We start from the raw sequence: 24,015 nt of genomic DNA, 5'->3' as shown, positions 1-24,015 counted from the left end.
CTGATTACGCTTGCCACCTGTGAGCCAATTGCTTATTGATGTAGACTGCATGAACAAGTATAATGAAATTCTGATATTAAGGGCTGTTCAATATTGGAACGGTCTCCTTTGGGAGGTTGTGGACTCTCCTTCATTGGAAGTTTTTAAGCAGAGGGTGGACGGCCATCTGTCATAGATGCTATAGTTGAGATTCCTGCATTGCATGGGGTTGGACTAGATGACCCTTGGGGTCCCTTCAAGCTCCACAGTTCTATGATTCTGTGAAATTTGGAATTTGTTTAAACAAATACAGTAGGTTAAAAATTCTAATTGCTAGCTTAACAGTTGTTTTATTGATATACTTTACTTTTTTTTTACTTTGTTTCCACCTTTTAAAAAAAACACTTTTATGTGTTGTATTTAAATTGAAAATGAACAAATAAACAAATAAGAGTCCTGTTGGATCAGGCCAAAGGCCCATTAGTCCAGCATCCTGCTCTCATTGTGGCCAAACATATCCCCCAATGATGAGAACAAGAAGTATAGGGAGAGAACAAGAAGTATAACAACATGATAACATAGTATTATATACAAACAGCAGAATGTGTCATTAGATGTACTAAACCAGAAATGGAAGCTGAGGAAAGTCAACAGGGAGGGGGGGAAATGGAAAATGAATGTTTTGTAATGATACTGGATATTTGTTACGAGAAAAGAAAATCAATAAAAAATATTTTTTTAAAAAACAAACAGACCCCCCCTTCTCCTGAGCCTTCCCGAGGAGGACAGTATAGATTTACAACGGTGATTTGCAGAGGGCCACAGCTCAGAGATAGAAGAGGCTCAAAACTTGGAAATAATGGGAGAAGCATAGCAGGAACAGCTGGCTGACACATTATCACTAGAGTGCATTTCCAGAACCTGGCGAGGAATGAAAGTAGGAGAACAGAGAACCCAGAGACAATTGTCCCTAAGCAGACATCATAAGGAAGGTGGGGCTGTTGATGACTGAGAAGGTAAGGGGGGAGGAGATTACTCGGAGCAATGCCATTATCCTAGAGACAGCATGCAGTGTCTCTCTCTCTATGGATATTGAATAAAATACCTTGGTAAGAGCTTCTTGTCTTTCCAATTACTAGTAGCCCGCTGTGAGGGAGGGGGATCAGATTCCTTGAAGCCTGACAGTACTAGAGGTAAAACCACATCATAATGGCTAGTAGCCATTGACAGCCATTGATAGTGTGCATACACACACCCAAGCAACATGTATGCGCACAAGTGTACACACACCCCAAAAAACTATAAAAAGTTATGTTAGTTAGAAAGCAGGTTCTTAGTTAAATTTCTTTTGCTATTTAATGCTGAGGCTTTCCGAATACATCATTAGTTGTCACCGGAATAAATGCTTAGGTTTGTTTAACCATTCACATTTTAAGGTTCAAATTACAGCCCTTTCTTGTTTTCCTCAGCAGAAGGAAAATATCACCACTTAGTCTTAATCATTCAGTGTTATATTAACACAAGAACCATTGTGTCTAAAAATAAAGATATTAACATTTTGTTTAAATATATGTTGCTCTTAGATATCACACAGCATTTAACAATCTGCTTAGAGGAAAAGTCAAGATAAATTAGAAATGCAACTTGCAGAAATATATAGGTGGGAGAGGATTGTAGGTGGCTTTTAACAGAGAGCGAACCAAGGAAGGAATATACTGTGGATATCAATTACTTTGGTTTTTGAAAGTGAAAGTTGCATATTTGTAGGTGCTGATGAAGTGTCTGTAGCAACAAGATTCTAAACATTGTTGCAGTGAGGGACATTCCTGTTCAAAGTTCCATCCAGATAGCCACAGCCTTCTCCAGGATAAATCCATTGCATTCTTCCTTTCCTGGTTTTCCATCTCTATCCCACCAACAAACTGTCAGAATTTAATGGCCACTGAACATGCTCAGTTAACATTGGGCTGGTTTTTTATTTTGCCGATGGGCGGGGAGAGTTCCTCCTTAGTTTTCCCGCCCGGATGACTATGCCTTCTTTGCAATGTATTGTCCCTCCTGGCTTGTCATACTAGAAAGTCCTCTGAGGCAATGTGCCTTCAATTTCAGTTCAGTGTTGCAAGCAGCAATCTGCTGTATGGCCTTTTCTCTCTAGGCCTCTTGTTGTTAAAAGTTCTTGTTGACCATGTGTCCTCTGTGTGCCCTCTTCTTTATTTTTTGACCGGCAACAAAGGTGGGAAACTTCTGAGTCACACGAACTGCTTCCTTTTGGATGACACACACACACACACACACACACACAGAGAGAGAGAGAGAGAGAGAGAGAGAGAGACATGACAGTGCTATCAGAGATCATAACCACCTACCTGGCTCCAGAACCTATTAGGTCAGATGCCTTCAAATATCAGAGGCTATGAAAAGCTCTTTTCAAGTAAACACACTCTGTACAGTTCATTTGTTCAGACAATTTGAGAGCAAGGTACATCCTCCTTATTCTAGCCACAAAGTTTCAGATACATTAATAAAGCACATCAAAAGGTTAAAGTCCATGCAAATATAGTTCATTAAATCATTACTAAGTCCCAATGCCTACTTTTCATAGACATAGGGCCTCTTCCCCTTTCCAGTCTGTTATTTTTCTTTTTCCTCTAGATCCAGACCCTTAGTGTTACCATTGTCCAAGGATTCGAGCGTTCTAATATACTCAAATTTTGCCAGATGTGTTTTACATCAGGCTCCAAGGTAGCACCACCAGACTGAGAAATCTCTAAGACACAATTTCCCTGAAATTTAAGCACTACTCACAAAGGGGTACTAAAATGGAGACTTTGGTTCTCTGTTAAATGACTAAGTATGGTATGGCCAGGACTCAATAATCTGGGATCTGCCATAGTCCTCCTTAAAACTGTGTTTGAACAGTCGCCTTCAGCATTGTGAAAGTCACCAAAAAGTCCCCCAAGAGATGCATTTCTTGTGGGAAATGGCTACCCGAGAGCTTACACTCCACAAAGACTCTTGTGCATTTGGGTTGCTGTTTTGGTTGCAATAAGAAAACCACCCACTTCTCCCATCACAGATAAAATGATGGCCTCCTTACCATGAAGAAAATTACACATTCCCTTTTGCAGATGAGAAAGTTTGGGTTTGCTGTGTCACTTTTCTTTGCAAGGAAGCAAATACAAGATACAGAGTAATGGAAAACAGGGAAAGGATATTTTTGAAATCCTCATTAAAATCACAGCTGTTGTGTTAGGAATGCAAGAGCAAATAGTTATGTGTAAGCTTCAGTCCAAGGTGTTCCATCCCTGCTGGAATTAAAATTGAGGATTAGACTGAAGAGTTGGACCTTCGTTCCCCAGTGGTTTGGCAGGAAAATGCAAGCCAGAGCCTGCTCTTGCACTCACAAACAGCAAACCTTCAGCTAGCCAAAACGGAATGGAAATCCTCCATCTGCTCTTGCCTGCTATAGAGGGCAGAAAGTGCCATCTTTTCAGATTTAAATAGAATGCAGCCGCAGTGTAGTTCTCATTTAATCCTTCCACAAATAGGAACTTAGTGAGCTGCCTTATACGGAGTCAGACCATTGTCCATTTAGCTCAGTATTGTCTCCACCAGGGGCAGGGAACATTTGACCCTAGCAAGCATGGTCAGTGGCCCGGGATGATGGGAGTTGCAATTCAACAACATCTGGAGGACCACAGGTGCTACATACTTGGTCTACATTGATTGGCAGCAACTCTCCAGGGTTTCAGGCAGGGGACATTTCCAGCTGTTCCTGGAATAATAGATATTGAACAATAGACCTTCTGCACTCAAGACAGATGCTAAACCACTGAGCTTTGGCGCTTCAGAGATATTCTTCTCTGAAGGAGAAATGCTAGGTTGGGTTTGCTCTTGTAGTAAAATTATCAAGAGCATTCAGACATCAACAGCTAAATTCATGTTTAACCAGATCATCTTTTTCTTTAATCTAGAGCCCCATTTGGAAACTTATGCATTTTTTAATAATAATAAAAAACCAATTAGTGTTTTCTTTCCTGTTTTGTGCTCCACAAGACTGGGTTGCTGAAAATATTTCTTTTAAGTTATGCTTATTAGAAAATCATTACAAAAATTGCGTTTAGTCGGCCTGAAATATTTTTAATTTTTTGTTTGCTTGTTTAAGCACTGCAAGAGAAGTCATCTAATCAGAGGGCTTTGAAATGGAGAGAAAGGCAGCACAATTATGCGCAAACGGTCTTATGTATTTACGAGCTAATAATGCTTCTTTGGAAAAGGTAATCTGCTTTCATGAGTTAAACTGCAAATCTCTAAGGACTGGGATAATATGTGAGGCCTAATCAGGGATATTATCCCCGTAGCAGTCCTTAATCAGATAGGCCATATGGTTTGGTTTACTGCTCAGCTGAAAATTTGTACAGTTCCATTAGCTCTCTAATAAAGATTAAACTGTAGCCAAAACCCAGAAAAATGCAGACTTTAATTTAGATATCCCATAATTTAGAGATATGTATTCAGTGCATTCAGTGATTAATGTTGCAATAGTCAAAGTCTACAACAAATTGTTCTATCCCCCCCCCCCCCGTGTTGTAGATTTGTCTGTCTCCCTTCCCCTGCCTGCACCTTTAAAAAATAAAATAGCAACATTTTTTCATGGTGGTGGTGTTGCTGAAGTATTAGAGGAATAAATAAATAAAAACCCTTATTTCAAGCTTACATGGTGAGTCTTAACTCTAAGAAGAATCTTTAAGAGGGAAGCTGAATTTGTTGGCTATGTGCTCCAAAATCTTCCTATACCACTATCAGATCTCAGCTGGATAGGTCGGATTCCCCACCCCCCACCCCGTTTCTGTATTCATTGATGCAGAACCTCTGAAGTTACAGCAATAATTCTGTTTGCATCGTGCCATTTGCAAAAATTGGTTGGTCTGAGCAACACTCACTTTGCCATTCCTTATCTACAAGAGGGAAAACAAATAATCCTTCATTGGACCCTAGAGTATACCTTTCATCCTGTGGTTTGGAAGGTCAAATAGCAAGCCCAAAGTAGCTCTTAGGCCTGGATCAGAAACGTGGAGCCATGTGTGGGCTGGTTGGCGGGGCTTACATCATGATGAAGACTGCATGGGGTGCAGACTATGTGGACCTTCACAAAGGCAGCCATTCTCATTCCTGCAATCATGTTTGTTTAGTTGTTTAGTCGTGTCCAACTCTTTGTGACCCTATGGACCAGAGCACGCCAGGCACACCTGTCTTCTACTGCCTCCCGCAGTTTGGTCAAACTCGTCTTAGTAGCTTCGAGAACACTGTCCAACCATCTCGTCCTCTGTCGTCCCCTTCTCCTTGAGCCCTCCATCTTTCCCAACATCAGGGTCTTTTCCAGTGAGTCTTTTCTTCTCATGAGGCGGCCAAAGTATTGGAGACTCAGCTTCAGGAGCTGTCCTTCCAGTGAGCACTTAGGGCTGATTTCCTTAAGTATGGATAGGTTTGATCTTCTTGCAGTCCATGGGACTCTCAAGAGTCTCCTCCAGCACCATAATTCAAAAGCATCAATTCTTCGGCGATCAGCCTTCTTTATGGCAGCACCCAAAATGGCTCTGCAGCTGGGCTCCTCATTTTAAGTGCATTTATGGACCTCATGTAAGTTGCATCTATTCAAGTCAATGGTGTATGTGTTCAATCCCCACTGTTATGGTGGTGGTGCTTCTTCATCCCACTGGCAATCATATAGGGCAGGACTCACCAATGTTCTACTTTTGAGATGTGGTGGACTCCCACCATGTCTGACCATACTTGATGGGGCTCACTGGAACTGTAGTCCAAAGCACTAATGTTGTCTTCCCCTCATGCAAAAGGGTCAATCAAGCCTTCCCAGTGACTCCGTAGCACTGGATCCAGTAATTCTGAATATCTTCCTGCAGTGTAGGGTGTAGATCCTGTATACCACGGATATAAAAACCTCAGACCAGGGGGCTGAATGCACCCCTCCAGATCTCTCTGTCTGGCCCTTGGGACTCCCCATAGGTCAGACACTCCACTAGCCCTGTTCATCGCTAAAACAAGTGATTATACCTGACCATAGTATGCCCTTGAACCAGGGTCGACCCAGGATGCTTTGCCACCTGAGGCAAAATGGAAAATGGTGCCCACTGCCACCACCCGAGGCAACTGGAGATTGCCTAGGGAAGCCCTGGCATGCTGAAGGCAGTTGCAGACCATCCAAGTGTTCCTATTTTCCAGGGACAATCCTGGATTTACAGAAGCCATTCCAGTTTTTGATTTGATCCCAGATTATCCCACTTTCCCTTAGGATATCCCTATTTTCATTGGAGAAATGTTGGCAGGTATGGAGGTCTGTGACTTCTAAGTCAAGGTGGCAAGTAGTTATACAACCTTTAATTTTATTTTATTTTTAATTGTCCAGTGGCACCTTAGAGACCTACTAAGTTTGTTCTGGGTATAAGCTTTTGTGTGCATTCTGAAGAAGTGTGCATGCACACAAAAGCTTATACCCAGAAAAAACTTAGTAGGTCTCTAAGGTGCCACTGAACAATTTTTACATTTTTTTAATTTATTTTGACTGTGTCTGGCCAACATGGCTACCTACCTAAATATACAACCTTTAGGTGACATCTGAAGGCAGCCCATATAGGGAAGTTTTTAATGTCTAATTTATTATGTTTTTATATATGTTGGAAGCCACCCAGATTGGCTGTGGCAGCCCAGTCAGATGGGCTGGGTATAAATAATAATTAAACTATTATTATTATTATTATTATTATTATTAATTAAGGTGTCTCTATTTTCATCAAAGAAATGGGCAACAAGTGCAGGAGGCAGTGAGCAGGGCATTTCTCAGGGCCCGGATTGCCTTACTCTGCCTCACAGGTGGGCCAACCCTGCCTTGAACTGTGATAGTATCTCTTGCTTGCCTGGAGGTATGTGAGTATGTAAATGTCTAGCAGTAGGACAGTCGGTAAAAATGCTGATATGTGCTTTATATTTAGGCATTCAATTACCTCCCTCTGTGTCTAGTGTGCATTCCTGTCTACTCACTGGGAAGCATGCAGACATATCTCAGGCCATGGACCCTCCAATCCAGTCCAAGAGAACCCACAGGTTGCCCCAGCCCCAGCACTCTATGTAGTATATCGCAGTGCCTGTAAATGGAAATAAACAGATTGATTAAATAATGCCAACCATGCAATGATTCAAATCATCTCCCATCCATTGAAAAGAACAACAATACAGAAGCTGTGTTATTAAAATCTTGCCTCTGTTTAGCACGGAGTTAATCTTTGCTTTGTCCTGTCACAGTGGGCGCTGCAGATAATTGGTCATGACTTCATAGGAAAGTTGAAGGCACATCAACATATCTGGGAAGATTTCGTGCCCATTCGCAAGTACTGTGTTCTTTGCGTGGGAGGTGGGTTTGCAGATTTGCCCCCTTCAACATTGGTGACGGTTAAACATCTCTTGTTCCTTGCTTATTTCTCATTGCACTGTTTGTTCAGTGCTTTCTTTCCAATATGGAAAATAAATAAACAGGTAGAACTGCTGGTGGAGTGGAAGTAAAAAACAAAACAAAACCAGCACCCCCCTTTACTCCACTCTCAGATTGAACATTGAAAAAGAACCCTCAATTTGGGGGAAGACAGGTAAAAGGAGATGGATGTGCCCATTTATCTCTGACCTTCGCAGAAGGAATTCTGTCAGATAGGCGTAATAAATTTTTCTTCTGCGAATGGAAGGAGCATAAATGTGCACCATCAGGAAGTAAAAAGTGTTTATCCGTGTGCCTTAGAAAATAAATCAATCACCTTAATTTCTCCCTGTCACTTCCAACACTATTTCCCCATCTGTCCCTGTTGGCAGGGGCAGGGTCTGTGTATAATGTTGGGGTGGCATTTGGCAGGGAAGAGAGGGGTGTTCCTTAGTCCACTCAAAACCCTTAATATGTTTGTAGGAGGAAAGATGCCAGTGGAACTTTCTGGCCTTTGGCTCAGATAAAAGCTTTGGGATCTCATAATGCACACCTCACATAAGATGCAAACATCATAAGGCTTGCAGGCTGGTGGATAGTGAACACTCACTTTTCCACTGAGGACTCTGGGGGCAAGAGAGTCCTTTGCATTGCGATGGATTCCGCCACAACAGGGCTCATACAGATTCATCAAAGTTCTTCCACCTACAGCACAATCCTATCCTATTAAGTTCAACGAGACATTTTGCCAGATAAATGTGTACTTGTGCATGTAACCTGAATTTGATGGAGTGATCTTCTTCTTTGGTGATCACTCATAGCTGAGTAACATTGTCTTCCATGAACACAGTCTTAACAGTGAGTCCGTAAGTGACTTTGGAGGCTAATTCTGGATCCACATGTCCTTCCACAGTTGGGACATAGGTTTCCAGGTGGGAGTTGATCACAGTGAGAGTTTGCCAAATGTGCCTTCCTCTTATCTTGTTTCTCATTTTCACCCTGAGTTCATGCTTCTTCTAAGTCCCCAACACCTTTGGTAAAGGCTGTTCTCCAAACGCTCGCAGGCCAGTGTTTCCCAGTTATCAGCGCTTATACTATATTTGTTTAGATTTGCTTTTAGAACACCTTTAAACCTCTTTTGCTGTCCCCTGGTATTTCAATGGAGTGATAAGCGATCCCTGACTCTCAAATGGTGCCTAATGGCATCTATTTCAGATTGTTTCAGAAATAAAACAGGGCCATGTTCCATTTTGGGGGGAAATGGTTTGACTTCTTTATGAGTCATTACGAAATGAGCTATGGTTGACTTGTCCGTCTGTTGCTTTCATATAAAATGGAACCTCCAATTATAGGTGCTACAGATCACCATGTGGAAAAGTGGAGCAGGGTATTTAATTTCCAAAATGAGACAAGCGTATCCCAAACTGGCTGGAAATCTGTATCTAAGTGGCTGTGGACTAGTTGTGTACTCAACTGCACTCATCTAGAATGAGGACATTAGACACTGTGAATGGGTTGCACTATGGGACATGCTTTCCTATAATAGTAATGTTTAAGTGTGCATGCCCACCCTGTTGCAGTCCAAGTGGAACACCAAGATTAGCAAAAGGGAGGGAGGGAGGGAGGGAAGGAAGAAGGAATAGCAAAGAGGGCAGATTCTCTCCAAACTCTTAAAAAGCACTATGCATGCATCACTTGCATAAATAACCCAGGTCTCTTGTCACATGAATCCACTGGAATGAAGGCTTGCACAGCAGACTGCACAAAGCCACTATCTGCATTTGATCAGAGGAGGAAGCAGGAAGTACCAGAAGATATAAGGGAAATAGGGGAAGGGAAGAGATGGAGAGGATGGAGCACAGGCAGCTTAGAGGAGGAAGGAGGTGGGATGAAGACAGGATAAAACAGAGTAGGAGGCGAGGGGGCAGGGAAGGGGTGAACGAGAGCGATGAGGGCAGAACCAGATGCAGCTGGTAGGAGGAACTGAGAAGTCAGAGCAAGGGAGGTGGGGTCGACAGAGACAGGGATGACAATAGACAAGGGGGAAGAGGTGAACAAGCGCATGAGTGTGGGAGGGCTGTAAAGGAGCAGAGCGAGAGAAAGCAGGAAATGTCAGGAGAAGCATGCAAGCAAAGAGGAAGAGAAAGCAGCAAAATGAGGAAAACAGCAGATAAGTGGCATGGAAGATGGACCGGTATGGGGAAGGGGAGCAAGAGAGTGAAAGGCTTGTGTGCCACACTCAGTTCTTTTACAATTCCACAAGAGGCAGACTTAAGTGAGTGTGAATGGTTCACCCACACTGGACTGGTTACAGAGCTGAGAGGGTGCCACAGGGGGCTAAATAAGGATTTAGAACGGAGTGTGGGAGGCAGGGTGTGTGTCAAATTTTGGCATCGCACAAGGGGCCGCTGAAATTTAAAAGCCCAAAGTCCGCCTCTAATCACTACCCCACCCCTTTTGTTGTGGGCCCAACATTTTAAAAGTAAAATGCACTGGTCTCCCCAAACTCAATGCAGAATTACTTGCTGCCAAATTGAGAGGTAGGAGATGATGTGTCCAGCTGTGCTCACCTGGAGAATCATCAAAGGTTAAACTTCTCCAAAATGAGGCAAGTCCCTGTTCTCACCAGACAGAGGACACCATTTACATGCTCAAAAGTCTTGCTCACTGGGCTGAGCAAGAAGGAGAATTTATTCTGGATTGTTCCCTCCCAGTTTTGCCTTGCCCTCCACTCAAGATGAAACCCAAGATAAGCCTGGTTTAGCCTGCACCCTGCCTCCCCAATTCACTTTGTGCTTTTGATGAATTTGGCTTGAAAGTTCACAGTGCAAGAAACCAACTTACCTGCATGGTGCTAAATGGCTTATTTTTCTTTTATACCTGTTTGTGGAATTAACCATCATTGGTTGTAATAGTAATAGTAATAGGAGGGAGAAAGGTTGTTTTCTGCTGCTCCAGAGAAGCGGAAACGGAGCAATGGATCCAAACTACAAGAAAGAAGATTCCACCTAAACATTAGGAAGAACTTCCTGACAGTAAGAGCTGTTCGACAGTGGAATTTGCTGCCAAGGAGTGTGGTGGAGTCTCCTTCTTTGGAGGTCTTTAAGCAGAGGCTTGACAACCATATGTCAGGAGTGCTCTGATGGTGTTTCCTGCTTGGCAGGGGGTTGGACTCGATGGCCCTTGTGGTCTCTTCCAACTCTATGATTCTATGATTCTATGATTCTATGAATAGTAATGCCCTCCATGGACTTTGTTTTCCTAGCTCAGTCAGCTGTCCAGTTGCAGAGCTAATCTCTGTGACCTTCTAAGAAAAAGGCCTTTCTTCTTCTACTTCTGTTGAATCAGCCTTACAAAAAGCACACATTTAGCAGCTTGAGCCACTTAATGAATACTAATTTAGAAACCAATTTAGCCAGGTACTTTGGCATGCATATATATTTTATGGGCCACTTGCGTTGGCAAGAACCTAGTTCTCCTTAAATGTATGGATGCTCCCCCAGTGACAAATGGACTTAGATCAGTTCCTGAAGGCTGAAGTAGATATGATGAAGATGCATACATGCTGTGTGGATGCGTGTAGAGTCTGGATCAATAGTGTGAGTGTGCGTTCAACTTCTAAAACACCATACCCCATACAACTCTATCCTCTGTCCAGGCAAACAAGGGGTATTATTACAGTTCATAGAATCATAGAATTGTAGATTTGGAAGGGAACCTGAGGTTCATCTATTCCAACCCACTGTATTGCAGGAATCTCATCTACAGCATCCATGGCTGATGTAACCTTTGCTTAAGCATGGGGTTTCCCAGAGTTTTGGAGTACACTGACAGCAATATGCTAAGGACACACAGTTCTACCTCTCCTTTACATCTGCAGGCAAGGCAGTGGATGTGCAGGACTGATGTCTTGCCTCTGTAAAGGACTGGATGAGAGACAACAAAGTGAAGCTTGGGTTACACTGCCTCTGAAGGAGCGGGTACATAGCTTGGGAGTACTTCTGGATCGAGACATGGGTGGCGCTGTGGTCTGAGCCACTGAGCCTCTTGAGCTTGCTGATCGGAAGGTCAGAGGTTCGAATCCATGCGATGGGGTGAGCTCCTGCTGCTCTGTCCCAGCTCCTGCCAACCTAGCAGTTTGAAAGCACACCAGTGCAAGTAGATAAATAGGCACCACTGTGGCGGGAAGGTAAATGGCGTTTCTGTGCACTCTGGCTTCAGTCACGGTGTTCCGTTGCACCAGAAGTGGTTTATTCATGCTGGCCACATGACTCAGAAAGCTGTCTGTGGACAAACGCCGGCTCCCTTCTCCACAAATGTGAGATGAATGCCACACCCCATAGTCATCTTTGACTGGACTTAACTTTACCTTACCTTTACCCTACCTTTACTTCTGGATCCTTTGCTTTCACTTGAGGCTCAGGTGGCCTCAGTGGCCCAGAGTGCCTTCCATCAGTTTTGGCTGATGGCCCAGCTGCACCCCTGTCTGGACAAGGATAGCCTAACTTCTGCCACCTATGCTCTGGTAATCTGTAGGTTAGATTACTGCAATGTATTATACATAGGGCTGCCTCTGAAGACGGTTTGGAAACTTCAGCTGGTGCAGAATTCAGCAAAATGGGGCAAAATGGTTTGAGCACAGCACATTGATCCTGGCCAGACTGCACTTGCTGCTGATTAGTTTCTATGCCCAACTCAAAGTGCTGGTTTTGAACTACAGAAGCTTAAATGGCTCAGGACCACCATACCTCAAGGACCACCTCTTTCCATATGAACCAGCCTAGACCCTGTGATCGTCATCTAAGGCCCTTCTTTGTGTGCCTCCTCCATGAGAGATCTGGAAAGTAGTAACGCAAGAATGTGCCTTTTCTGAGGTAACTGCCCCTAAGTGCAGAACCTGACATTTGTCCCTATTGAAATCATTTATCTTAGTTTGGAGCCAGTTCTCCAGTCTGTTAAGGTAAACTTGAATCAAATTCTGTCTTCTGAGGTGTTAGCTAGCCCTCCCAGTTTGATGTCATCTACTTTTTTCATGATGATGATGAGCATCCCCTCAATTCCTTCATCCAAGTTTCATCCATTTCTTTTATTGCAAGCTCTTTCAAAGCATTGTGACACTCAGGTTGCCACTTGATAGAATGAAGTATATTTGTGGGACTCCCATTAAGAAGCTGTAAACACCTTCCAAGCAGGGTTCTCCATCATTACACCCCATGATGAATCATGAGTGTGATAAACAGTTGTCTGTGTGCCTTTGTCTCACAGCCATCCTCCTCTCACACCTGCATTTTAATATCTTAAAACAGTCTTACCCAACCTGGTGCCCTCCAGCTGTTTTGGACTATAGCCCCCAGCAGGCTGGGGCCAACTGCAGCTGCAGTCGAAAACAACTAGAGAACACAAGGTTGGGGAAGGCTCTCTTGACTCAATCTGCAGCCTAGCTTGGTGAAAATTGATGAATTGTTGCTTCTAAAAAGCAGGACGGCACTTAAAGTCAGACCTAAGCATTACTGTATTCAGCATGTGATTTCCCCCCCATACAAAGAAAGAGTCCAAGATGACCCACTAGTGATGCATTGAAAAGGCTTCTCTTTTCTTAGCCTGCTACCAGCTTGATGGTTCTGTTGCCATTTCAAGGTACCCTATTATGGTGCCATTAAAGTGGCTTTCAGGTGATATTCAGTGGACTCGAGAACAGGTTAGAGATATAGTGCTTTTGGAGCCTTAGGACAGTGCTTTCATCTTGATGATCATAAAAGGGGAAAGGAAGCTTGAAAGATGGCTTATTTTGTAATAGGAGAAGCACATGTCTCTGTCTCGCCCGCCCATCTGAACTTTAATGTTCCTTGCTAGTGTTTAAGGTCCCTAATCTTGCACTATGTCTTTTAAGTTGAAGGATCTGAATCCCTAGCCCTGCCTTTGCATCCTAATTACTGTTTGCTGTAGCTTTGGGGGGCTTTTTAATTAAGATTAGGGGTATCATTTGATGTATGCAAAGCAGCAGCTGACGAGCAAACACAGCAAATCAGCTGGAGCCTGTCATCTTAACGGAGCATTTCTGACGTGGGCGCTGCAGGGCTGTTAGTGAAAAGGCCAATTCATTTGTCTCCCTTTGAAATAAAAACAAGATCCCTCACGTTTCAATCAAGAGCTGGGCCGGGATGTGTCTGGAAGGCTTTTCTTGGCGCCTAGAATGGCTGTTGCTTCCATAGGTCTTGACACGGCAATGCATGCAAGTTGCGTCCTTGATAACAGTGGAGTGAAATTGGGAGAGCTGGAGGGGGGGATGCTACTTGAACAGATGGATCCGGGCTTATATGGTGCTGTGCGTTGGAAACGGGAACAGATTAATGCCACGAGGGGAGACCAAAGGAATGGCAAAAGAGGAACAGAGGCATTTGAACTCATTCATGAATCATTTCCAACTGGTAACTTTGCCTCTGGGCACAATAAATAATACCCAAGCAGAATATTTATTAAACACATTTTTGGGTTTTAATAGAGAATTAGAATTTGGAGTTGATAAGCTTTTCAGATACCCAAGCCAGATCTAGCTTCATTTTTCACATCTGCCACTCAACTTGCTTTGCTTATTTGTTTGATTAACATTAAAAAGTTTTCAGGTCAGGAGTTCCTCTTCTAAACTTCTTAAAGCTTAAGTGTCGTACATATTTTATTTTACTTTATTGGGGGGGGGGTGCTATCTGGAGGGAGAGAAGTTCTTGCTTCTGTAGATGTTGACAGAGTGTTTCTTGAAAACCACAGCCTTAATAACAGTGGATAACAAAATCATGAAGGATAAGGCTGCCAGTGGCTACTAGCCATGATGGCTGTGCTCTGCCTCAACGGTCAGAGACAGTACCTTCTGAAAACCAGTTACTGGGAACCTGCTGTTGTGATTGGGTGCTGCTTGCAAGTTTTCCACAGGTCTGCCACTATGAGAACAGGATACTGGATTGAATGGACCATTGACTTGATCGACATCATTTGCCATGATTCTGTGTGACACAGTTCTCTATCCAAAATTAGCATTAGAGATTAGCAACATGGGATATTTATGGGATTTGAACCAGGGCCAGATAACATGTTTGCATTTATTGTTAATAAAAGCATAGGAGAGGCAGAGGGAGTTCAAGCATGAATAATTCTTCTGATAAATAGACAATCTCCTGAGAAAATTTTTCAGAGAGCTATTCACAAGCTACAGGTCAAGAGGCAGTCTATATAGCAGCTTCAGAGGTCTTAACGTTGGAAATAGCCAGAGTTTAGTTTGCTGAAGAGGAAGTGATTCATGGATGTCTTTTCTTGACAGTACAAAAAAACCAACTAACCATTTCCAATGCACCAGAACTTCTCATTTTTTTTTCAGCGCAAAGCTCCCTGTGCTTAGAACAGGGATGGGAAAGAAATTTGATTCAGTTCACATTTAAAGTTGAATCTACCTAATTCACCCTCTTGGGGACAATATGTTAGTTGAAAAACAGCCATCCTTCAAAATGCACACTTCTCCAAATTTTGCAGTGCAGTTCTCCAGCCAAGCAAAGTGTACGGAAATGTTCATGCTCGTGTAGAGTGGATTTTTAAAAAAATGAAAATAGCATGCAAAGATGAATTATATCAGGGGAACATGCTTTGCAAAAATGTCTCTGGGGGGATGAATTTGCATTTACGGAGGAATTTTCATGAGAACATTTTTTTAAAAGTCAAAACTGATACAGAAATGTGGAGAATTAAAGATAAGGTTGAGAAAATGAGAAACCTGAAATTGACAGATTTGGCCATTCCTACCTACCTAAGGGACCTCAAGGCATAGGGGATCTTTCTGGTTATATTTACTGCATCATGTCCATTCAGCAGTTTGTCCTTTCAGCCAGGAACAAAGATAGATTTGGTAAGGTGAACTTTCTGCCCCCTTTTAGGCCTTACTTTCACTTTGGGAGGTTTCTGACCAAGATTGATGAAGGCTCACAGGAAGCTAATACCCTTAACATGCAATTTCTTTGTTCCTAGGCATTTTTCCGTACAAATAAAAAAAAGAGAGGGGAGAATTATCCATATTGCCAGCAAACCCATTTTTTATTTTTATTTTTGCTGGCTTTTATTGCAGGTTGCCAATTTGGCCTGTTCAATTTCCAATAACGAAGAAGGTGTAAAATTAGTCCGCATGGCAGCAACCCAGATTGATAGTCTGTGTCCACAGGTAAGCCATATTTGTGCATGAAAAATATGTCTGTGCATGTATATACTTGGAAGCCTTCTGCAGTATTAAAGAGCATAAGGTGCTTGACATAGAAAAACACCCGGTACGAAGATTAGAGTCTTGTGCCTTCCATTATATTGCTGATTGCCTTGCCCAAATAGCGAAAAATGCATTTGTATACTGAGCCTCGCTTAATGAACGAAGCGATCAAAGCACACAGCTGGGCTTTTAATGTAGTCTTTAATCAAATTGTTCTTTTTTTCCCTCGAGAAGGGTCTCTCTCTCTCTCTCTCTCTCTCTTTGTCATTGCTCACAAGAACCAATTTTGACTCATAGGTGATAAACGCGGCCCTGACATTGGCTGCCAGGCCCCAGAGCAAAGTGGCCCAGGACAACATGGACGTCTTCAAAGACCAGTGGGAGAAGCAAGTGCGGGTTCTCACCGAGGCCGTTGATGACATCACTTCTGTGGATGATTTCCTCTCTGTCTCAGGTAACACCATCCAAACAACATCCATTAAATGAACAGGTGGAATTGTTCCAGGATGAGTCTTCATAAGCCAAGCCAAGCTTTATCAAAGCTTGAATCACTTCCCTTAGGGCATCTCTAAGTGATTTTTCAATACAATGAAACTATGAAAAACCTAAAAAGGAACAATTGCATATATAAGAACAATACAACACACACACACACACACACACACACACACACACAAAGAGAGAGCGATTGAAACAGCAGCATGTGTATAAAATCAATTCAAATCCAATACAGATACTAACATGGATATAAATCTCAACTTATAGGCTTGTTGAAAAAGGATTATATTCAACAGGGCAATAGAGATGGCACCTTCTTGATATATAATGGGAGGCGGTTCCAAAGGGCAGGTGCTGCCATCTAAGTATGTGAACCAGCCCATCGAGAACGAGGCCATATTTTATAATGGTGATGCAAAGCACGAGCCATTAAAATGAAAATTGGCTTTCATAAGTATATAATATAAGAAGAGCCCTGCTGGATTCAGCCAGAGGCCCATCTGGTCTCACAGTGGCCGACAAGATGCCCTAACGGGAAGTGCACAAGCAGGATCTGAGTGTGAAATCACTCTCCCATCCTGTGGTTTCTAGTGACTGGTATTCAGAAGCAAGCTGCCTCTGACAGTGGAGGTAAAGCATAGCCATTGCAGCTAGTACACATGGATCCATTGATGGATCCCACACATGTCCAACCTAGTGCTTTTTATATGAATTATTATTATTATTATTATTATTATTATTATTAATTTCATATTATTAATATTATAAGTTTCATAAGTTTTATACTCCACTTGATTGTCAAAAGCCTCAAAGCGGTTTACAAAAAGATAAAACAAGAACCAGAAAAATGCACAACAATACTTTAAAATTTGCAAAAGCTAAAATACCAAAACAGATTAAGAGCACCTCAACTTTCTAAGCATCTGGGTAGGCTTGTCTGAACAGGAATGGTTTTTAGCAGGTGGCGAAAAGAGTACAGCGAAAGTGCCTGCTTGATCTCAATAAGCAAGGAGTTCCAAACTGTAGCCACCGCCACACTAAACAATCAAGTTCTTACAGATGTGTTGTGGGTATTGTGCCAATTGCGCCGGTCGAAGTGGTCAAGTGGGCTCATGTGGAGTAAGGCAGTTTTGTAGGTGAACTGGTCCCAAGTTGTTATGGACTTCATAAACTAATAGTAACACCTTGAACCTGGCCTAGTAGCAAATCAGCAACCCGTGCAGATCTCTGAGCACAGGAGTTAGTTCCCATCATCCCTGACCACTCGTCCTGTTAGCCAGGGATGATGGGAGTTGTAGTCCCAAAACATCTGGAGGGCCGAGTTTGGGGGTGCCTGAGTTAGATGCTGACAAAGCCTCACTCCTGGCAGTAGTCATGCCACAGCATTCTGCACTAACAGCAGCTTCCAGATCCAGAATGAGGGAAGCCCAATATAGAGCGCATTGCGGTAATCCAGCCTTGAAGTAACCAGCGCACAAACTGCAACACATAATATTACACGGGATAAGTACTTGTACCTACAGGACCGCCTCTCCTGGTATGTCCTGTGGAGGACCTTAAGGTCCATAAATAGCAACACTCAAGAGGTCCCGGGCCCTAAGGAAGTCAGATTAGCCTCATCCAGAGCCAGGGCCTTTTCAACACCGGCTCCAGCCTGGTGGAACGCTCTGTCTCTTGAGACCAGGGCCCTGTGGGATCTGATTTCTTTCTGCAGGGCCTGTAAGATAAGAGTTGTTCTGCCTGGCCTTTGGCTTGGAATCAGCCTGATCCCCTTCCCCTCTTTCTTTTTCCTTCTATGATGGAACTCCTATTTGGGGACTTCCCTGGCTTTTCTGGCCCACGTAGGACCAGTCTGGATAGTTGGCCTTGGTGAAGATTTGACGTTTTCTCTCCCCCCCCCCCCCCCAGTTTTTGATCTGGGCTTCCACTGAAATGAGGCTGCATTTTAAGTTGTATTTTAATTCTGTTTTTAAGTTGTATTTTAATCAATTGGTATTATACCTGACATTAGTCACCCTGAGCCCGGTCTTGGCCGGGGAGGGAGGGGTATAAAGAAAATTTATTATTATTATTTAAAATTTATTATTATTATTACTCTTTTTGCCATCCCTAATCGTTATTCAGACCAAGAGAGAGAGAGCCTGTCAATGTTGCAATGAGCTTCAGCAGTCACATGTTCAATCTTCGCCTTAAACATTTCTAATTTCCCCCCATAACTCTTTTGGCTGTGCATTGCTATGGAAAGCACAAGAATCACATTGAAAACTAGCAGAACGGTTTGCAGAGGAAGTTGCCCGGCAATTAACGCTGTAAGACAAATGGTAAATTCTGTGCACAAATGACAATGTTGGACCAAGCAGGCATTTTGGAATTGCTTCAGCTGTTGGCACATGCCTCCCAAAATCAGCAAGGTCAGGGACAGAGACTCGCCTTCTCTGGGACCATCTGCTCTCCTTGAACCTTGTTTTTTACTCCAGTGGTTCCAAGCATATAGCTGCCATTTGGCAGTCTCAAGCACTCTTTGCTGATAGGAACTATGCCAGTTACTGCATTATCTAGCCAGTTCATCTCCTATGGAATTTTGGGTGCACTCTGCTAAAAAGAAAATGAGAAACTTCTAAGCTTCCCAGTGGTTTATAATGGAAGGGTACCATCTGCAAAGTCCCCAAATAGTCAAGCACCTCAACTTCTGTGCCCTGTTTGGTTTCTTGCCTCTCTGTCCTTGTGGTTACCTAAGTCAGAGGCTGTGGGAGGTGGAGGAGCTTCCATCAGCTGTTCAGCAAGGTTTGGTTTATAGAGGAAAGAGCTTTGTGGTTATGCAAAATGAACAATTGCCACTTCTTCCTCTGGGAGATGTGCTGCAAGAAGATCAAAGGAAAGGAAGAAATGTCTTAGCAGGTTTTGTTCCTTGAAAATACATAAAAAGTATTCCATGTACTTTTCAACTGCATGCCTGCAATCTCCAGGATGTAGCTGCATTTTGTCAACTGAGGTTTCAAGTAGCTGTGAAACAGGGCTTGCAGCTTAGCTGTGCATCTACTTCATTTTGCATTCTTCCACTAGAATTACTAGGTTATTTTTTGTTGGGTTTTTTTTTGCCTTTTTCACAATTAGGCCAGATGCAGAGAAAGGATGGTGGAGAGCTCCCCACCCCCAGTTAGTTTTTTTCATGTCTTTTTTTACAAAGTCTATGGGGGGAAAACTTGAGTGGAGTTAAAAAGTATGTGTGTGTGTGTGTGTACACATACATACATATACATACCTTTGTTTCAATGGGAAATAGCTTTGTGTCAGCATCTTTATTTATATTTTTTAATTAAATTTATATACCGCCCTTTATCTGCAGATCTCAGGTCCGTAAAGATACAAGATAAAAACACCAAATGCATAATAAGAACAAGAACAAGAGTAAAGCAATAACCCCCGCCTCTCCGCGCCCCCTCCCGCAAACACATTTAAAAGAATATAGGGTGTTAGTCTGAGGGTTTGTGGTAGTCCACCCACAACTGGAATCTAGCCGCCGACAGCTATTTGTTTGTTTGTTTGTTTGTTTTTATATACCGCCCTATACCCAGAGGTCTCAGAGTGGTTTACAGAAAAGATCACAATATATAAAATCAAAATAAGAACAATAACCCAATATCACCCCCCCCAAACAGAGCCACATTGTAAAAGGGTATAGGATGTCAATCAGGTCAACCAAAGGCCTGATTAAAAAGGAACGTTTTTGCCTGGCACCTCACGGTGTATAATGAAGGTGCCAGGCGAATTTCCCTGGGGAGAGCATTCCACAGATGGGGAGCCACTGCAGAGAAGGCCCTGTTCTTGTATTGCCAGCCTCCGGACCTCTCAAGGAGGAGACACATGAAGGAGGGCCTCAGAAGATGATCTCAGGGTCTGGGTAGGTTCCTATGCAAAGAGGTGGTCCTTGAAGTACTGCGGTCCTGAACAGTTTAAAGCTTTATAGGTCAAAACCAGGACTATCTACTGGGGTTATGGGGAACTCATACGTTGTCCTAGGTAAATAAATCTTAAAAGTGGGATAAAATGTGTCAAGTAAATAAGGCAAGCTGTTGGCCAGCCTGCTTAGTTTCAATTCTCAACCGAAATGACTCCGACATGCATGACACTACCTTGACTCTCATTGAACAGCCTGTCAATGAAAAAGGTGCAGAATGAATGAATGAACGAACAAATGAATGAAACCTACCCTCTCCCTCCTCTCTGTTGAATCTTCCTTTCCTCTGTTGTCTTGGTTACTGCTGACATTTATATTGTATGCTCTTTGAGGGCAGGGATCTGGCAACATTATTATTGTTGCTGTTGTTCATATTCTTATTTCTGTCCCACAAGTTTGTCATTCTTTGCCAACAATGGAGAGGGAAAAACACCCTGAAATTTTATGAAAGCTCAAATATCCAGTTGAGTATTCGAACTGAACAAGCTTATGCAAAATAAGTAAATTGAAATGCATAATTTCCCCTGAGAACAGGATTTGGTTTTCTTTAAGGAGGATTTGCAAGGTTTTTTTTTTCTTCTGCCGTTCATCTCTCCTGGTATGAACAGTGCTGATTATAATAATGAAGTCTAGGCCAGCGCTTAAGGAGGGAGTCATGGTGACCAGCACTGCTAGTGGGATCCTAGCAGATTTCCTTTACACTCGCTATGAACCAGTGGATTGAGGCATCTGCCTTGTGGAGAGATCCGCATTTGTCTCATATGACAGAAGTCTGTCATATGCCGTTCTTTTATTTTAATTTTGGCTATGCTAGCCCAACTCCAAGCTTCTTAGTGAAATATTGAGCTTTAGGCTACGTGGACTTTAACCTTGTTCACCCAAGGATTCACTGGGTGGCACTGGGCCCATCTCAGTCATCTCATTCCATCCCCACCTACCCTAGATGCTTCTGTAAATTAGGGTTTTGTTTGTGATCCATCTCTCAGCCTTGCTGCACAGACCGATCATACCGTTCTTTGAAAGGAGCCACGCAGCAAACCTTCTGTCTTGTGTGTCTGTGTAGAAAACCACATTCTGGAGGACGTCAACAAATGTGTGATTGCACTGCAAGAGGGAGATGTTGACACGCTGGACAGGACCGCGGGGGCAATCCGAGGCCGTGCAGCCAGGGTCATCCATATCATTAACGCTGAGATGGAAAACTACGAAGCTGGGGTTTACACGGAGAAGGTGCTAGAAGCGACAAAGCTGCTTTCCGAAACAGGTGAGTGTGGACAGCAAATGGCTCTTTTCTTTTTCTTTCCATTTAAGGACAATCAACAATCGGTTCTGTGACTTGTGGCAAACCTTGCATAGTGCTGCTTCCGACCCAGTCACCGCCACTACATGTTGAAGCATGTTTGATAGGTCTGAACCATGGGCAATCGGGCCTGGTGCCAGTGTTCAACCAAGTTGGGCACTCGCCATGACCCCAGGGCCTCGGAAAGGCCCATTACCAGCCAAAAGGCCCCAGATGGCCATTTGGGCAGTGAGTAGGTGCTGCTGCTGCTGCTTTTGAAGGGGAGCCAAGCTCAGGACCCATCGCCTTAATTTACCCAGAATGCAATGCATTAAGGGCCTTTAGATTTATGAAGTTTATAAAACCGTAGAGCTTATAGGCCAGGACAATACATTTTGGGTAAATTAAGCTGGTGAACAGTCACCGTTGATGGAAGTCCATCTTAAATCGTATTAAAAAGCTTCACCCCCTGCCTACTCACCTCAAATATGTTTCTCTGGGGACCCTGTACGGAGGACAGTGAGTGGTATTGCTGTCATTGCTGTGGCTGCAGCAGCAGGAAAAAAAAAAATGTGGGGTAGGATTGTGTATTGTGGGGCTGGGCCCCATCAGCATCAATAAGCCCCCAGAAGTCTGGACTGATCCTGTGTGCTATGTTCTCCATGGGTTTGGTATCTTGTTATGGAAACAGTTTGGGAAAAGTTAATACCACCCTTACTGATGAAGCCATACCTTTCTTCCTTGAACACAGCCTGAAAGCACCCTCTTCCTGTACAATTCATGTTTCTTTCAGAGCAGCACGTGTGAAGTCAATATTTAGTGGATTCTTAGTTGAGTTGTGAGTTGCTGCTCTCAGGAAACTAGAGTTTCATACGCCTCATACATTTTGAGCATATGTCCCCACTGGTGGTGGAAGAGGGGGTGGGGGAGGGCACCACCCCCGGCACCACGATCCCGGTGGGGTGCCATCACAGCTGCCCCCCATGCTGGGTGCCATGCCCCTGCTGGTTGCATGTCATGCCCCCAGGATGTGTGCCACGCCCCTGCGGGTGGCACGGCACATCCCCAGGACGTGTGGCACGCCCCTGTGGGGCGGTGCGCCACACCCCTGGGACACACACCAGCCGCTCTCCGCTACTGTATGTCCCCCCCCCAAAAAAACCCCATGGAACTGTAGTTTATCTCCCAGAGAGCAACAGTACCAAGTACCTTTAACAAACTGTGGCCTGATTCAACTGGATCTCCAAAGGAGGCCGTGTGTTTTATAAATATAGTAGAAAACCACTGCTGCAAGATATCCTGATTGCACCTCTTTAATTGGCTGGTGCAACTATGGGGAGCAGAGAACTATCCAACATAGTGCCTTCTCGGGGTTGTAGACTACAACTTCCAGCACCCCTGACCAGTGCCAGATGTACTTATAAGCTAAACAAGCTATAGCTTAGGGCCCAACTCTCTTGCCCCCCCCAAATAAAAAAACCTGGATGTACCTTTCCAACATATAAGATAAAAAACAAATAAAATAAAACCTACATACAGCAACAGTGTTTTGTGTTGTGTAGGCTTCTATGATGTAAGTAATGGGCCCCACCTGCTAGCCTGCTCCCTAAAATATCACTGGTTTGCTCATTTCTATATATAGGGTGCCTACATTCTGTATGGACTAGTTGTAACAATTACTTTGATAAAATATATATTTTGTTATGTGCTAATGGCGTTAGATACCTATTAGGTCCTTAAATTACCATATAGCACATACAGTATTCAACACAAAAAAAACAGTGGCAATTTGTTGTTGACAGAGGGCAGCTGGACATATAAAGAGCCCCATTATCTTAAGTAGCTTAGGGCCTCATCAAAACTAAATCTGGCCCTGCCCCTGAACATTGACCATGCTGGCTGGTATTGATGGGAGTTGTAGTCCAATAGCATCAGGAGGGCTTCATATTGTCCAGCTGTATCAATTTCTCTCTCATTCATGTCAGGGGAAGGAGGCAGTCCCATAAGCACACAGAGGTGTGAGCATGGAGTCTCCTTTTCCATTGGAGGGAGCAAGGTATCTTGCTTTTGCAGAAGATCTGCATATGCACCAGGATGTTAATAAAGCTGTGGATAAGGGCCTTTTAATTGCCTGTTAATAGCTAGTTAGCCCAGACAATGAAACCACCTAGAGGTGTGGACTGGTTTAAATTTATTTATTTTTTAAAAAATACACCACACAAACTGATGAAATGTGCAGCAGGTGTGGATCTAAAGTTCTTCAATGCAAATCCATTTGGGGATCACCAGCTAAGTATTCTCTCCATTTCCATTAGACCCTTCATTAATAAAAGGTGAGTGTTTGCTTAAAAAAAAAAAAAAAAAACATTTTGTATTCTGGCATGCTCAGTGTTCAGTAAAAAAAAAAAAAAGACATCTATAATTGCTAAAATTTCAGGTCCAGCATTATGCAAAATTTTGCCTATTTGCTTTTCATAAAACTAATTCACAATGATAAAAACACAATAAACCAAATCTGCAGCAGACACATTAAATGGTTCCATGGCATATTTAATGTGCTCTTTAATAAAGCGTGAATT

General features: G+C 43.2%; 1 protein-coding gene across 6 annotated transcripts in view; it reads left to right on the top strand.

The window, feature by feature from the left end:
• Positions 1-24,015, top strand: part of CTNNA2 (catenin alpha 2) — a 528,364-nt gene that overhangs the window by 424,489 nt on the left and 79,860 nt on the right. For all 6 annotated transcript variants that reach the window (XM_081020737.1, XM_081020736.1, XM_081020739.1 and 3 more), the window contains 3 exons: positions 15,570-15,662; positions 15,999-16,155; positions 21,221-21,421. In XM_081020737.1, the coding sequence (XP_080876863.1) occupies positions 15,570-15,662; positions 15,999-16,155; positions 21,221-21,421 (451 nt within the window). The remainder of the gene's footprint in view (positions 1-15,569; positions 15,663-15,998; positions 16,156-21,220; positions 21,422-24,015) is intronic.

This window comes from Podarcis pityusensis (genome assembly GCF_964106645.2).
Source record: "Podarcis pityusensis genome assembly, chromosome: 9".
NCBI lineage: Eukaryota > Metazoa > Chordata > Lepidosauria > Squamata > Lacertidae > Podarcis > Podarcis pityusensis.
This window is presented reverse-complemented; position numbering and strand designations above follow the sequence as displayed.